Here is an 18,366-nt window from a genome sequence, read left to right as displayed (position 1 = left end):
TTAGTTGACGAAATATCATAAGATTATTGTTAGAAAAATTGTGTAAATTGTGTGTGAATTATCAAAAAACTTTCAGCTCTCTTTTATTTCATTGAGTAGTTGAGAGCTGTCCTTGTTCGACCAAGCAAGGTCTTCGAAGATTCCGCTGTGTACGTTGGAATGACACGGGAGGGGTTATCCATTGTCCTCAAAGACCTGACAAAGCTGAATCCAGGACGAGCCCACGCCCGAGGCATCATCTTCTGTTGTCTGTTGTGACCGAAAACAATGAATGTTTACAGTAGAAGCATTTAAGTCTCACCTTAAAACTCATCTGTATACTCTAGCCTTTAAATAGACCTCCTTTTTAGACCAGTTGATCTGCCGCTTCTTTTCTTTCTCCTATGTCCCCCCCTCCCTTGTGGAGGGGGTCCGGTCCGATGACCATGGATGAAGTACTGGCTGTCCAGAGTCGAGACCCAGGATGGACCGCTCGTCGGGACCCAGGATGGACCGCTCGCCTGTATCGGTTGGGGACATCTCTACGCTGCTGATCCGCTTGAGATGGTTTCCTGTGGACGGGACTCTCGCTGCTGTCTTGGAGCCACTATGGATTGAACTTTCACAGTATCATGTTAGACCCGCTCGACATCCATTGCTTTCGGTCCCCTAGAGGGGGGGGGGGTTGCCCACATCTGAGGTCCTCTCCAAGGTTTCTCATAGTCAGCATTGTCACTGGCGTCCCACTGGATGTGAATTCTCCCTGCCCACTGGGTGTGAGTTTTCCTTGCCCTTTTGTGGGTTCTTCCGAGGATGTTGTAGTCGTAATGATTTGTGCAGTCCTTTGAGACATTTGTGATTTGGGGCTATATAAATAAACATTGATTGATTGATTGATACATACTCCCCATTCCTGTCTTGACATGTGTTGTTGCGTAAACTTTGAATATCTAAACAAAAGAGGAGACGTAAACCCTTTTCGTCAGAGCTTGGTGCAGGAACTGTGCAAGGTGTACAGAGGCCATGTCTCTCCTCAGATCTGAGTCCAAATTTAAGTCTATCTCTGTTTGATTCTTTGCTTTTTTGTCTTGTTTAATAGATGTCAACAGTGTTTGAACCTGACAATTATAGTCGACGAAAACTACAGTAGATTTAGTCGACTAAAGGGTACTATGTAAACTTTCCCTTCAATTTCTGAAAGTCGAAGCAAAACAGCGGAAAAATCACCGATACAAGTCGTATTTTGATGAAAATCATGTCTCAAATGTAGTATTTCACGAGTAAGCCATGTAATAAACGGGATAACGTCGAGTTAGTTGTATGTTGTGGAAAATGCTTACCTGTGTGTGGATTTCGGGGTGATTCGACTGTAAATGTCGCTTCAAGTTTGTTGTGTTTTTCCCCGTAATCCTCGCGCTGCATTTCTTACACTGCGTCTTGTTATCTTTGACGTCAAATATAAAATTTCCCCATATGTCCTCTCTCCTCTTCCTCCCCGGCGTTGACATGTTGTCTTCTGCAGCGCAATCCCGGGTCAGTCTCAAACGCAAACTACGTTTACATAACTTCCTTACCACGTCGCTCTGATTGGTTCTCTGCCCAACTCCTCCCGCCTCTTCCTAACGAAATGAGTTCTGATTGGATCTCGTCTCCGGCAGACATTTTCGTCTCGTTTTTATTCGTTGACGAATATGTCAATACACCTCATCATCGTCTTAGTCCACGTAAATTATTTTTTATTTAGTTATTGTCTCGTTTTAGTCAGAAAAAAAAGGTCGTTGACGATAACAATGACGAAAATTTTTCGTCAACAAAATTAACATTGAAACCGAGTCATACCAAAGACTATAAAAACTGGGACCCGTTACCTCCATGTTTCACACTCAGCATCAAGGGTTGGAATTGGGGGTTAAATCACCATATATGATTCCCGGGCGCGGCACAGCTGCTGCCCACTGCTCCCCTCACTTCCCAGGGGGTGATCAAGGGAATGGGTCAAATGCAGAGGACAAATTTCGCCGCACTTAGTGTGTGTGTGACAATCATTGGTACTTTAACTGAACTTTAACTTGACAAACAGCCTTAAAAACAGAATGGAATTTTAAATGTTTCTATGACTGATAAAACACTGAATATTGAGAACATATAAACGTCCCACCTCCTCTCAATTGACATTTTACAATCAAACCAAAGAAAACAAAAATACAACTAACAGTGAAATATAAACGCAAAGGTTAAAAAAAAAAATCTACAATTTGATACATCTGATATATCACAAAGCTTTAGAATTTTCCTGCAAAAATCTCCTTCCACGTCTGTCCCTGACACATTTCCGGCTAGCCGTTCTGGAAACACTCTGTGGAAACGCTCCCCACCCACACTGCTTGGTGCCTCGCCTGACCTGCTGTGACGTAGATTACCATAGTAACTAGTAGGGTTGTACGATATGCCGGTATTAGTATAGTACCGTGATACAAATGAATCATATTTGGTACCATACCGCCAATGAAAAGTACTGGTCCGCCACACCCTAAGAATTGTTTGTTAAAATACAGCCAATAATGCAATTTTTTCTGGTGCCCTTTATTTGGAAAAGCACTGAAAAGTATCGAAATAATATTGGCATCAGGCCAACACTAGTCAATAAAATATCATGCAAAAGCGCAGATTCCAACCATTGAAATACTTCTTATAGTTGAAGACTTACGGTCATTAGAAAACATGACTGCACATCATAATGGCAGCTACACTTTCCATCTTAAAGGCCTACTGAAACCCACTACTACCGAGCACGCAGTCTGATAGTTTATATATCAATGATGAAATATTAACATTATAACACATGCCAATACAGTCGGTTTAGTTTATTAAATTGCAATTTTAAATTTCCGGCGAAGTGTCCTGTTGGAAACGTTGCGGAATGATGACGCTTATGATGACGTGTGCTTATTGGTTGGAGCGGACATTTTATCCCAGCACCACTCACGCCTAAAAGTCCTCCGATTTAAATCACGCAATTACACAGTATTCTGGACATCTGTGTTGCTGAATCTTTTGCAATTTGTTCAATTAATAATGGAGAAATCAAAGAAGAATTCTGTTGGTGGAAAGCGGTGTATTTCGGCCGGCTGTAGCAACACAAACACAGCCGGTGTTTCTTTGTGTGTTGTGAAGCTTTAATATGGAACAGAGCGGTCAAGCGAACATGGTTCTCTACCACATGTCAACAAGCAGGTTTCGGGGAGAAAATTGTGGTAATAAGTCGGCTCTTACTGTAAACATGAGCGGAGCTTGTGTCGTTCTTCCTACAGCTGTCAAAGAGGCAGCTGCAACTTTCTTGGCTCCTCCATGGCTTCCCTCAGAGACACTGGCGGTCACCACACCCCTCCAACTTTCAGGTATGACTTTATAATCACACTAAAACACTAGTAACACAATAAGCAGATAAGGGATTTTCCATAATTATCCTAGTAAATGTGTCTAAAGACATCTGAATCACTCCCACTGCCTTGTGTTTTTTTTTTCCTCTAGTCTTTCACTCTCACTATCCTCATCCCCGAATGTTTCATTCTCGCTCCAATTAATGGGGAAATTGTCGCTTTCTTGGTCAGAATCGCTCGCACTGCTGGTGGCCATGATTGTAAACAATGTGAGGATGTGAGGAGGCCTCACACCGGTGACGTCACGCGCACACCGGCTTCTACTTCCGGTAAAGGCAAAGCTTTTTTATTAGCGACCAAAAGTTTCGAACTTTATCGTCGATGTTCTCTACTAAATCCTTTCAGCAAAAATATGGCAATATCGCGAAATAATCAAGTATGACACGTAGAATGGACCTGCTACCCCCGTTTACATAAGAAAATCTCATTTCAGTAGGCCTTTAAAGATCTAAAAAAAATTATTTGGGAATGTCCGGCAGGCCAGATTGCAAAGCTTAACGCGCCGCATGTGGCCCCCGGGCCCTAATTTGCCCAGGTCTGCTCTAGAGTTGTAGAAATTATTAGAAACTCATCACAGCCATGACATTATGTTCTTTACAAGTGTATGCAAACTTTTGACCACGATTGCACTGCAAAAACTGAAATCTAAGTAAGATTAAATATCTCACATAAGGGTGATATTTGCTTATTTTCGGTCCAATAAGATACTTCTTCTCACTAAGCAGATTTTTTGTTAGAGTCTTTTACTTGTTTTAAGGGTTTTGGTCTTAAATTATCTCTGTAAGATATTACAGCTTGTAGCTGAGATTTTATGACCTATATTGAGTAAAACATGCTTGAAATATCAACTGATGCAAAACTGTGTCATTAACACTCGCAAGTATAAAGCTACTTTTTTAAAGTAATAATTTCTTACTTCAAGCATGAAAAAAAATCATAATGCCGAGCGCATATCATTATGTCAAGACAATGGCACTAGCGTTTACTCAATTTAAAAATATTTTTCAACATATTAGGCAAAAAGGTCTCTTTTTTGTTTACCAAGAAAAGTGCACTTGTTATCAGTGAGTATACACTTGTTTTAAGGTATTTTTGGGTTCATTGAGTTAGCTAATTTGAGTTGTTTTGAAAGGTCTTGACAAGCCGGATTTTCTTGTTCTATTGGCAGATATTTTTGCTTAGTTCAATTAAAATGCCCCTAATTTTTTTTGTTTTTTTCTTGTTTTTAGACATAGACTTTTTGCAGTGTGTACACGCTAGAGATGCGCGGTTTGCGGTCTCATCCGCCGAGTCAGCGGATAAACCGCGGGTCGGGCGGGTGACATGACGAAAAAATCGATTTTAAATAGATTCGGGCCACGCTGTGAAGCCACACCAAACAAGAATGACAAACACATTTCCGGAGAACATCCTCACAGTAACACAACATAAACACAACACAACAAATACCCAGAATCCTTTGCTTCCATGACAATTCCTGACTATATTATACACCCCACTAGCAGCAAACCCCGCCACCCCCCTCGTGCGTCGGTAAGGTGGGCGGGGTTGGGGGCGTGGGTTGTAAAGTATATTCAGGAATTGTCATCAATGCAAAGGATTCTGGGTATTTGCTGTGTTGCGTTTATGTTGTGTTACTGTGAGGATGTTCTCCCGAAATGTGTTTGTCATTCTTGTTTGGTGTGGCTTCACAGTGTGGCGCATATTAGTAAGAGTGTTATAATTGTTTATATCACAACCATTAGTGTACTCTGTATCACCCAGTATGCCCTTCAATCTTATACGTGTGTATGCGTAAGCTGCATACAGCATGTTGCTGGACTGGCAAACGTTTCGTACATGTTGTTGAAGGTGTCAAAGGCAATGGCTTCACAGCACGCCCTTATACCCATCATCTGAATGATCACCATCGGATATTCGCGAGAACGTTAGCGGCTCCCTTTGCCTTCTTTACTTTGTGACACAGGTCAAACTAGCTCTTTTAGTGGTAAAGGTCGCCGACTCCGGATATATAACAACGGGCGGGTGGCGGGTGGTTGCGGTTCTGATAAAATGTTGGTGCGGGTGGATGACGACTTTAGTGATGCAGTTGCGGATGATATAATTGCCTATCCGCGCATCTCTAGTACACGCCAATTTAAATTGATGTAGCCCAGGGGGCTGCTTACTCACGTTTTGGGTGTTTGGAATGATGCCTGTCTCCATTTTGATTGGCACCACCCCTTCTGTTGCCTCTGCCTCCACCAGGCGGCGGGGGCAAGCCCCTCAGCGTGTAGTACAGGGCTGCTGATCTCCTCTTGGCCTTTCGAAGGACATGGCAGACCAGCTGGAAGATCTCCTCGTAGCAATCGCCCGGCTCCGCCATGCTGGCCAGGGTGGAGGAGGACAGGCACTGTGCTCTCTGCTCCTGCATCAGCTGGTGCTCCCGCTGCTTGGTCTCCGAGAACTGAGTGGCGATGACCACCAGGCACAGGTTGATCATGAAGAAGGAACCGATCTGAGCAGACAGTGCACAGGGTTTTAATTTCAACATGGCGACGCAAACCCAGTGCAACGTTTGGTGGCGTGAGTGTGACGGGAGTGCAGGAGTGAAGACAGACTTGTTTTTCAATCCGCCTGTAGAAATGTTAGCACACATTCTAAAAGGTCTTGGAGGGCTGGATTCTTACAAAAGCGAGGTTGATTGAAGGAGACGGAGGGAGCCAACACACGCCCTAAGCACAGCTCGCAGTGTGCAGGGTCTTTTTCGCTTCACCTTTTTACTCTCTTAAAAAAATTGCCTCGACAAAAATACACTCCATAACAGCCATCCATCCATTTTCTACCGCTTGTCTCGTTCAGGGTCGCGGGAAGTCGCTGGAGCCTATCTCAGCTGCATTCGGGCGGAAGGCGGTGTACACCCTGGACAAGTCGCCACCTCATCGCAGGGCCAACACAGATAGAAAGACAACATTCGCACTCTTCATAACATTTCTCGTATCATTATCCTCCCTCAAATCCAGGCCTCATGGTTCAGTTTAGTTCAGTTTTTTATTTTTAATAGATCATAAACAGAGGATAAACCTTGAAAAAGAAAATTCCCTGACCAAGTCTTGATAATGGTCTTTGTAATTACCACTTGGATTCATATACATTGAGAAGGTTTACCATGTTAAACTGATTACAAATAATTAACTAATACAAACAAATACATTCTAACTAAATTAATAAAGTAGAAAAAAATTTGAAGCACCACTGATAGTCTCACACATACTAGATGTGGTGAAATTACCCTCTGCATTTGACTCATCCCCTTGTTCCACCCCCTGGGAGGTGAGGAGAGCGGTGAGCAGCAGCCGTGGCCGCGCTCAGGAATCATTTTGGTGATTTAACCCACAATTCCAACCCTTGATGCTGAATAAGGATAATGAATGATAATAAAATATATATTTATTAAATAGACTGTTTGAAAAGTAAAGTAAAGAGGAAAATAACACAGGTTACAGTTGGTGCCGTGACCCGGACCAAGGGTAGTGCTGGCTGCTGGGCTTCCAGCCCTTTTAGCCCAATGGTTAGCACATTTGCCTCTCATACCAAACGACCAGGGTTCGCATACCTGTGCGGAATGCGGTAATAAGGTACGGGTCTGAATTCGCTGGGTTACACCAGTACCAATATTATTATGTTTTTATTTGTATCAATCAGTCCAACAAAATAATACACAATAATACCATAACAAACAGCGAAGATTTTTAAAAGATACTTTTGGAAAGGGTAGGGCGTGGTTTCATTTGCCATCCGAGAACGCCTCCAGAAACAGACCCTAAAAACGGTTTTCGAACATTTTGTTATGGTTTAACTAAGGGGAGGTGACGGCAGACTGACACCAGGGGATTTGTCTAAATATGTATTATATATATATATATATATATATATATATATATATATATATATATATATATATACATACACATATTATATATATATATATATAATACTAATAAACTATAGAATGGTGTGTGACAAAATCCAAGAGTGTATGTGTGTGACTATGTGTGTAGATTAGCTGTTAAGTGTAACCGTAAATGTTGAATGAGGAGCGAAGGAACGAGGCAGTCCATAGGGCATGCAGGGGATCTGGGGCGAGAGAGAGGCGTCAGAGTCGTGGGGCGAGTGAGGAGTCGAGAAACGAGGGAGGCTGTCAAAATGCAGGGCAACGGAACGGAAACAGGTATCCGATTTGAGAACTAAGCTCCTGCGCGAATCCTTGGGTCCACCTCTCCTTTATTGAGCTTGCCCTCATCAGTACCAGGTTAGCAGATTGGTAATTGAGTACAGGCTTGTCGCTGCGTGGGCGTGCTGCCCTCAGCGTGAGCGGGGCCGTGTCCGAGCGCGCTACCAGCGGATCCTCCGGGTGGATCCGCAGAAGAGGGAAACGCAGACTGCGCGTGCGCCGCAACACATTTACACCAAAACATAACCAATACATACTATCTAGACCAGTGGTTCTCAAACTTGTTTGACTAAGTATCACTTCAGAAAAAATCTTAGCTCTCTAAGAACTACCGTAATGACCAACATTAAAATATCGTAGCGTAAGCAGGTCTAAGTATTCATTAAAAACAAGGCATAAGTTTTATTTACCAAAAATATTTAGTATTTCTGGGCTACTTTACCATTACACACAGTTTTAACAGTAACACAGTGTTTGAATATAGAAAAATAAAACACTCTACTTTAATCAACTTTTACCATGAATTGATTAACGTGGACTCCGACTTAAACAAGTTGAAAAACCTATTCGGGTGTAACCATTTAGTGGTCAATTGTACGGCATATGTAATGAACTGTGCTATCTACTAATACGTACCAATCAATCAATCAATCAATCAAAGTAATTATTTGTCGCGCCACGAGATGGGGCCCACGTACTACTATTGGTACACGTACCACAGTTTGAGAAATGATTATCTAGACCTAAAAAGGTGTTTTAAATGTACAGTGGATTCAAATCATCATAGGTGCCATGGAGTCTAAGTTTATGACGCAGTAAGCAGAATGCTGCGGACACGTTTCTTACTGGATACTTTCTAATACGTTTCTAGTTTGAATACTTTGCATCCGTGAGTAATATGCAACTACAATTATTTGATACAAATGTCTTGTTTTAGTTTGCCATGTTGTTCAATTAATGACAGTAAGTTATTAGGTATATGTAGATTATGTGCTATTGTGTGCTGAGCTGTTGAGTAGCTGCTAGCTCCTAGTCTGTAGTAATGACTCCACTAAAATACCAGAAAAGACCAACCTTGTCTGCTTTTTGGAGGACGTTCCAGATGTTAACTGGCTGTTCAGTTTTCCACAAGATGTGCGACTGCTTGTATCGGAGATATGAGATGCAAGCCGTTATCGGATTTTTTGGCAGATTCGAAACCGTAAATAATTGAGAATACACCGCCTCTGTCACATAAAAAAAAAAAAAAACCTCATTATATTTATTTACCTCTGCCTTTCACACACATTAGTGAAGGCAGAACGTTGCCTCACATATTGATGTGCTTTCACACAGCAAGACAGCAACCTGCGATCGCACAATTAGATGCACGACGACATTAAATGACAGAAAGCAATTAGTAGACGTGGCTATTACTTTTCATCACAACGGGGCAAGAAAGATTTATACACCTCCCGCCTATAGTATGACTTTGTCCTCTACATTCTGTGTTGGCGCTGTTTGTACAGAACAAAGACGCAAGGGCGGTAACAAAAAAAAGGTACACAAAGCAGGGTGAATGGGCCTTTTAATTGGTTCGGCTTCAGAGTAGTCTGTGTGTTGCTAGTATATGTGCTATCTAGAGATGTCCGATAATGGCTTTTTTGCCGATATTGTCCAACTCTTAATTACCAATTCCGATATCAACCGATACCAATATATACAGTCGTGGAATTAACACATTATTATGACTAATTTTGTTGTGATGCCCCGCTGGATAGGTTTTCCAAAATAAATCAACACAAGTTATGGAAAAAAAATGTCAACATGACACGGCCATATTTATTATTAAAATCACAGAGTGCATTATTTTTTTTGAATATGCCTCAAAACAGCAGCTTGGAATTTAGATATATAGAATAAATAAATAGAATAGAATAGAATAGAAAGTACTTTATTGATCACTGGGGGAAATTCAGCACCACAGTTCGCTCACAGTAAACAATAATAATAATAAATAATATAAAACATATATTATATATATAATATATGAATAATATAACTATAGTCTACATATATTCCACATTTAAGTGCAGTCACGGAACATATGCATTATACAGTCTGATTATACAGTATATATATATATATATATATATATATATATATATATATATATATATACACACACACACACACACACACACACACACACACACACACACACACAGGTGCTGGTCATATTATAAGAATATCATGAAAAAGTTGATTTATTTCATTAATTCCATTTAGAAAGTCAAACTTGTAGAATGTATACATTCATTCCAAACAGACTGATACATTTCAAGTGTTTTTTGCCAAAAAGGAGATGATAATAGCTGCCAACCAATGAAAACCCTAAATTCAACATCTCAGAAAATTAGAATATGATGAAAAGGTCAGATATTGAAGACACCTGGTGCCACACTAATTAGCTAACTAACTCAAAACACCTGGAAAAGCCTTTAAATGGTCTCTCGTTTTGATTCTGTATGACACACAATCATGGGGAAGACTGCTGACTTGACAACTGTCTAAAACATGACCATTGATACTTTAAAGAAGGAGGGCAAGACACAAAAGGTCATTGCCAAAGAGGTTGGATGTCCCCAGAGCTCTGTGTCCAAGCACATTAATAGAGAAGCGAAAGGAAGACAAAGATGTGGTAGAAAAAAGTGTACAAGCAAGAGGGATAACGGCGCCCTGGAGAGGATTGTCAAACAAAACCGATTCAAAAATGTAGGGGAGATCCACAAAGAGTGGACTGCAGCTGGAGTCAGTGCTTCAAGAACCACCACGCACCGACGTATGCAAGATATGGGCTTCAGCTGTTGCATTCCTTGTGTAAAGCCACTCTTGAATAAGAGACAACGTCAAAAGCGTCTCGCCTGGGCTCAAGACAAAAAGGACTGGACTGCTGCTGAGTGGTCCAAAGTTATATTTTCAGATGAAAGTACATTTTGTATCTCCTTTGGAAATCAAGGTCCAAGAGTCTGGAGGAAGACAGGAGAGGCACAGAATCCACGTTGCCTGAAGTCCAGTGTCAAATTTCCACAATCGGTAATGGTCTGGGGTGCCATGCCATCTGCTGGTGTTGGTCCACTGTGTTTCCTGAGGTCTAGGGTCAATGCAGCAGTCTACCAGGAAGTTTTAGAACACTTTATGCTGCCTGCCGCGGACCAATTTTATGGAAGTGAAGATTTCATTTTCCAACATGACTTGGCACCTGCACACAGTGCCAAATCTACCAGTACCTGGTTTAAGGACCATGGTATCCCTGTTCTTGATTGGCCTGCAAACTCACATGACCTTAACCCCATAGAAAACCTATGGGGTATTGTGAAGCGGAAGATGCGAGATGCCAGACCCAACAACGCTGAAGAGCTGAAGGCCACTATTAAAGCAACCTGGGCTCTCATAACACCTGAGGAGTGCAACAGACTGGTCGACTCCATTCCACGCCGTATTGCTGCAGCAATTCAGGCAAAAGGAGCTGCAACTAAGTATTGATTGCCGTACATGCTGAAACTTTCCATGTTCATACTTTTCAGTTGGCCCACATTTATAAAAAATATTTTTTGGTACAAGTTGTAACTAATATTCTAATTTTCTGAGATACTGAATTTGGGATTTTCAGTAATTGTCAGTACTAATCATCAAAATTTAAAGAAATAAACATTTCAAATATATCACTATGCGTGTAATGAATTGATATAATATGAAAGTTTGACGTTCTGAATATAATTACTGAAATAAATCAACTTTTTCATGATATTGTAATAATATGATTAGCACCTGTATATATACATATATTTTATATATATATATATTTTATATATATATATATATATATATATCTATATCTATATATATATATATATATATATATATATATATATATATGTATATATATATATATATATATATATATATACATATATATATATATATATATCTATATATGTATATATATAGATATAGATATAGATATATATACATACATGGCGACTTGTCCAGAGTGCGGAAATAAGCTCCAAGCTCCAGCACCCCCCGCGCGGCCATAAAAAGGGGCAAGCGGTATGATTTAGGCCAGGGGTGCCGGGGGCCAAATCTGGCCCTATATGTCATTTTGTTTGTCGCACTCAATAATTGACGTTTTGTCCTGCAAGGCTAATTATTTGCCATATATCGATCATGACAATCTCTACCTCTTTAAATCTGGTGGCAGATTTAAATGATGCTCGCCAACCAAAATCGCTGTGTTTGTCCCTTGGAGCAAAATGTGTGGGCACCCCGGATATAGGCTGTAACCAAAGACGAAAAATCACATAGGCTTACCCAACTTGTTTTGTTACGCCTAAAATAATACATATTTGTTATTGTTGCAAAAAATAAAGTTTTTTCAAGTCTGACTGGAAATATTAGCTTTAACAGATAGAGCTCTCTCAAACTTTTCAATGTAATAATGTAAAAAACACAGAGATGGTTTCAAAATGTAACTACTGTATATATCGAATTATCATATTTTAGAGGGGGGTTGCCAAAAAGGCTGCCCAAGGACACAACAACACTGTCTGGAACAGAGAAAGCGGGATTTAAACCTAGAACCCTTCGGTAAAGGTAGTCATGCTAAATACATTTAGATTTTTGTGCATTTGCATGCATTGGAAAATATAGAGACAAATGTGACTGGAAAGAAGTACACAAAAAAGAAAGGAAGGAAGTGTGTGTGCATGTGTGTGTGATATCCATTTGTGGCCTGGAGGTCAAACGGTGCTGCAGGTGTGTAGGGCTTTGATTCCCCTCTAGGTGTGTGTGTGTGTGTGTGTGTGTGTGTGTGTGTGTGTGTGTGATGCGCATCTGATCAGTCGACAGTTTTCCGCATAATTAAGGAGGGCAGTCCAATATCATGAGCATCAATGCATTATTCATGCAATAACACACACACGCACAAATTAAGATGGCAGGCTCCGTTTACAACTGATGATAAAGCTTTTGTGCTTTCAAGCAGCTGCTGTCACACTCATTTAAGTCGAAACCTATGCACACATACATACACGCGTTCTATTAATTGCTCTTAAACGCATTTACTTTTCAAACAGATGCCGGGGCAGACACTTGGCCGCATTCATGATTTAGTAGATTATGTTTCAAACAGGATGACGCTTACTTTGGGGGTCAATGTTCTTTCTTCTCTTTGGTAATCCTTGCAAAGAAGACCTGTATCGTTTCACTCAAAAGGAGTTTTGAGTGTTTATCTCGGTGTTGGATTGGGCAAAACGGATCGAGCAAAAAGTCTGTTTTCCATCCATCCGTCCATCCATTTTCTACCCCTTGTCCCTTTTTGGGGACGCCAGGGGCGCTGGAGCCTATCTCAGCTGCATTCGGGCGGTAGGCGGGGTACACCCTGGACAAGTCTCCACCTCACCACAGGGCCAACACAGATAGTGTAAAAAAACAAATGCATATACCGTATTTCCTTGAATTGCCGCAGGACATATAGTATGCGCCTGCCTTGAATTACTGCCGGGTCAACCTCGCTTCCCAAAATAATTAGCGCATTCTTAGTATTACCGCCTGGTCAAACTCGTGACGTCACGAGTGACACTTCCCCTGTCATCCATCCATCCATCCATTTTCTACCGCTTATTCCCTTTTGGGGTCGCGGGGGGCGCTGGCGTCATCTCAGCTTCCCCTGTCATCATTTCAAAATGGAAGAGGCTGATTTCAATAATTTGTAATCGCATAAAGGGAAGAAAATTAAGAGTTATTCAGTAGGATTTAAGGTCCAAGCTATTGAATATGCTAAAAAGCACAGTAAGCAGCTATGTTTTATTAATATACCGTAGCTGCGTGTGTCAAATATGAGTCATTAAATGACTCCCGCCTCCTGGTGGTAGAGGGCGCTAGTGATCCCTCTTGCGACAACTTGGCTATAGAAGAAGTGACAACAAGCAGCAAGAATGAACAGCGATTGTTTATTTTTTCCTCTTGCTTGCACTTTTAACATGGAGGATTACATATCTGAAATGAAACAGTTTTCTAAACCAGACTTTCAATCGAAGCAGGAGGTAAGAAAGGAAGATCTCCATTGAGACAGAGAGACTTTTAAAACTGAAGAAAGATAAGGAAGACTTCTATAAACAAGTTATCGATGCTTTTGATCAGAAGGAGCTGCGCATGGACTTCATTTATAAGTAAAGTTAAGACCATAATAACGTTTTTTTTATTAAAATTGTGCTTTTCATGATGGTATCCTGCGAAACAGGCTTCTAGGGATGATATAGCCTATATGTCAGTTTTTTCCTGACATATATTCCGCTCTACCCTGGTATGGAGCACTGTATAACGGATAAACCACAGAAACCTCGACTATATATACTGTATTTTTTGGATTATAAATCACAGTTTTTTTTAATAGTTTGGTCTGTCCGGATTCAGAAAGGCTGGAATAATTTGAACTGCAATTGACAATTACTCTGACGTAAGCAACGTACCGATAAAAGAGGATTTCATCGGATTTAGCGATTAGGTGTGACAGATTGTTTGGTAAACATTTAGCATGTTTTATATGTTATAGTTATCTGAATGACTCTTACCATAATATGTTACTACAACATACCAGGCACCTTCTCGGTTTGTTAATTTTGCGTCATATAACGTACACTTATTCAGCCTTTTGTTCACTATTCTTTATTTATTTTAAATTGCCTTTCAAATGCCTATTCTTGGTGTTGGATTTTATCAAATAAATTTCCCCGACAAATGCGACTGTCATGTCTTGTGATCAGGTTTTGTTTAGTTATGTTCCATTATTTCAAGACTTCATGAGTTCCTGTTTTTTCACCCCCTTGTTTTGTCACCATGGCGATCCATTAGTTTCACCTGTCTCACGTGTTGGACTCACGCACCTGTTTCAATCATGTCATTATTATTTAAGCCTGGTTTTTCAATTGGTCGTGCTGGCATCATCACCCTGTTTATGAGCACTCTGTTTCATGTCATAGTTCATGCTGCCCTGCTCACGTCACCTCAAGAAAGTTTGTGTTTGTTAATGCCACAGTTAGTGCCTTTTGTTCCTATGCCCATAGTTCTGCCTTTGTGCTAGTTTTTGTTTTGTTAACCAAGTTTGTTCTCTGCATTGTGTGCGCCTTTTGTTTGCACTTTTTCATAGTAATAGTTTGAACATGTCTTTATCTTCACGCTACGACCGGTCCAGTTCTTTTGCATTCCGGGAAAACAAACCACACCATAGTCCTCGTTTCGATAGCATGACGCCACCTCTATTGTAACGAGGACTATATATATATATATATATATATATATATGTTTTTTTTTTTTTTGACACCGCTATACACTACTGTACTTGGTAGACCAAGACAAGTGCAGTCTCAACTTTATTACTCGACTAGAAGTTAGCTTTTCTTCCTGTCATTCACACACACACCATTGCCATAGCGACGCAGAGACAGCATGATATACTGGCTCATCGAAATCGAGCAATTATTACACTTATATTGAAAATATTATTTAATAAAAAACAATATTGTGTACTCTTTTGTCTCGGATTTTGTCTTGAAAAAGAGGGGTCGTCTCATGTAAGAGTCAAAAAATGCCATCCTTAATTGTGATGGTGGCATGTAATACTTAAAAAACAAATATGTGATACTTACAATGATGAGTAAGATGAAGTAGATGAAGTTGTAGAAGGAGTGGGCATCCATTACATAATACATAATCTCTACCCAGCCTTCCAGAGTGATCACCTAAAAAGAAATATAGGATTTAGACTATGTGCAAGGAACTGAAAAGGGAACTGAACTTTTTTTTTTTTTTCACAATCGTTATGTGAGACGAGAACACATATGGCTTTTTAATTTATTAATTTATTTTAAAGGCTTGGAAAATGCGGCCAATGAAAGTCACCGTTGTAGCCTTCGAAGCCCTCTAAAACAACTTCAAAACCCTCCATTAATGTTTTATATACACACTGGACATCTAGATATATTGTAGGGTAATGTACACCTTCAAAACAATATGTAATATGTTTTATATACACACTGCAAGTCTATAAATAATGTAGTAACAGACACCTTCAAAACAATATGTAATATGTTTTACATACACACTGCAAGTCTATAAATAATGTAGTAATGGACACCTTCATAAGAATATGTAATATGTTTTACAGTGGGGCAAAAAAGTATTTAGTCAGCCACCGATTGTGCAAGTTCTCCCACTTAAAATGATGACAGAGGTCTGTAATTTTCATCATAGGTACACTTCAACTGTGAGAGACAGAATGTGAAAAAAAAATCCAGGAATTCACATTGTAAGAATTTTAAAGAATTTATTTGTAAATAAAACAGTGGAAAATAAGTATTTGGTCAACCATTCAAAGCTCTCATTGATGGAAGGAGGTTTTGGCTCAAACTCTCACGATACATGGCCCCATTCATTCTTTCCTTAACACGGATCAATCGTCCTGTCCCCTTAGCAGAAAAACAGCCCCAAAGCATGATGTTTCCACCCCCATGCTTCACAGTAGTTATGGTGTTTTTGGGATGCAACTCAGTATTCTTCTTCTTCCAAACACGACAAGTTGAGTTTAAACCAAAAAGTTATATTTTGGTTTCATCAGACCACATGACATTCTCCTAATCCTCTGCTGTATCATCCATGTATCCATTTTGGTATAAACTCAACTCGTCGTGTTTGGAGGAAGAAGAATACTGAGTTGCATCCCAAGAACACCACACCTACTGTGAAGCATGGGGGTGGAAACATCATGCTTTGGGACTGTTTATCTGCTAAGGGGACAGGACGTATCGTGAGATTTTGAGCCAAAACCTCCATCCATCAGTGAGAGCTTTGAATGGTTGACCAAATACTTATTTTCCACCATAATTTACAAATAAATACTTTAAAATTCCTACAATGTGAATTACTGGATTTTTTTTCACATTCTGTCTCTCACAGTTGAAGTGTACCTATGATGAAAATTACAGACCTCTGTCATGGTTTTAAGTGGGAGAGCTTGCACAATCGGTGGCTGACTAAATACGTTTTTGCCCCAATATATATATATATATATATATATATATATATATACATACATATATAAAATGTAGTAACAATATGTAATGTATACAGTATTTACCGTAGTTTGATCATTTTAATTATTGCCAAGACTGATTTTTTTTTTAGCGCATTGATTTACGTTTCCATTGCAGCGCACTTACAACTTCTGGCAACAAACATGTGGTCCTACTTCTGTAAAAAAACACGAGTGTGTGTTCTCATCATGGCAGACTTGGTAACAGACAACAAAGACAACAAATGAATATACTGAGGGTGAACTACTGCTTCTAGAAGCCAGTACAAAGGAAGGGTGTAATGTTTGATCAGACGGAAGCCGAGAGGGTGAGGTAAAAGTGACTGGAAGCTGAAAAATGTGGAATTTGAAGCCAAGCTATTTCGCCATAAATGGAGTGCTTACCCAAATAAACCAGAAAAAAAAAAGACTGTCCATCGAGTGAGTCACACATTAATCTCATACGTGATACAAGCAGAACGTCATCCGTGTTAGTACAACTACAGTACATATGCTGTCTGGGTAGCTGTGTACAAACAAAACATGAAATGTGGGCTAATACTTTACAGATACTGTAATATGATTTTTCATGTTTTTCAGTCAGTACTGATTGGTGTCCTATTGCAGTGTTGTGCAATGCAAATCGTGTTTCATGTTGTTGTAGAAGCTAGCTTTTACGGCTAATACCATAGCACGCTGATGTGTTACTACGCTGAAAAAAAGAGTTCCCCAGTGTTCACTCTTACAATTATCTCGCTACAACTTGTTTTTTATTAAGGTAAAGGAACGTAAATTAAGTATTGATGACTGTTTTTGAATGCATTTTTAAAGTGATTTAGAGATAGAATTAATTGCTTCCATTAGCTGCATTGCCAGCCACCAAGAACGAGCTGATGTTTTACAAATTAGAATGCAAAACAAAATCAAAAACTTTTTGTCTCATTGTCCCTAATAAGGATTGTGAATGGTAGGCAAAAAAAAAAAAAGTGCAGTTCCCCTTTAATGAAATTAAATTGTAAAGAAATTATGCAGAAAAATACCTGAAAAATGACAATCCAGGCATAGACGATGTTGTCAAAGCTGATGGCACCTTTGTGAGGGTTAGTGCTTCCCGTATGGCAGCGGGTGTAATACTGATTCCAATTGATGCACAGACCAATAGTATCACCGGCGCCGCTCCCGTTCGCCATGGGCTCCGGACTGAGGCCAAGAGCCTGTCGGTGGAGCGCGTCCTCCTTGTCCAGGCAGCACGTGTGACCTCCTTCCCGCCTGGCCGGCACGTCGGAACATGACATGATGCCGTTGTCGGAGGCCAGCGAGCAGATGAAGGGGCGCTCGTCATCCTCCTCAGGTCTGTAGTACGGGTGTGGCAGGGCCAGTCTTGAAGAGCTGAGATGGAGGGAAAAAAAGGTGCCTTAACCCCTGTGTGGTGTTCGGGTCTGTGGGACCCTTTTTCATTTTTTATTAAAAGAAAAATTATACGATTAATACATTTTTCAAACTGAGACTCACTGACTTTGGCTCATTTTCTGTGAAAAACATACATCAGAATATATATTTAATGACCACACACCATACACCCCCCTTACACATTTCTATTACATATAAGATGTCCGGGTCCACTG

At 40.2% G+C, this 18,366-nt stretch overlaps 1 protein-coding gene across 2 annotated transcripts in view; it reads right to left on the bottom strand.

The window, feature by feature from the left end:
* The window catches only part of cacna1ia (calcium voltage-gated channel subunit alpha1 Ia), a 520,467-nt gene that overhangs the window by 168,053 nt on the left and 334,048 nt on the right, over positions 1–18,366 (bottom strand). For both annotated transcript variants that reach the window (XM_061885398.1, XM_061885399.1), the window contains exons 7-9: positions 17,782–18,130; positions 15,321–15,413; positions 5,592–5,916 (exon numbers count right to left, since the gene is read on the bottom strand). In XM_061885398.1, coding sequence (XP_061741382.1) covers positions 5,592–5,916; positions 15,321–15,413; positions 17,782–18,130 — 767 coding nt within the window. The remainder of the gene's footprint in view (positions 1–5,591; positions 5,917–15,320; positions 15,414–17,781; positions 18,131–18,366) is intronic.

Source organism: Nerophis ophidion, linkage group LG23 (genome assembly GCF_033978795.1).
Source record: "Nerophis ophidion isolate RoL-2023_Sa linkage group LG23, RoL_Noph_v1.0, whole genome shotgun sequence".
NCBI classification, from domain to species: domain Eukaryota; kingdom Metazoa; phylum Chordata; class Actinopteri; order Syngnathiformes; family Syngnathidae; genus Nerophis; species Nerophis ophidion.
The sequence above is the reverse complement of the archived record's forward strand: the minus strand, read 5'-3'. Positions and strand labels throughout refer to the sequence as shown.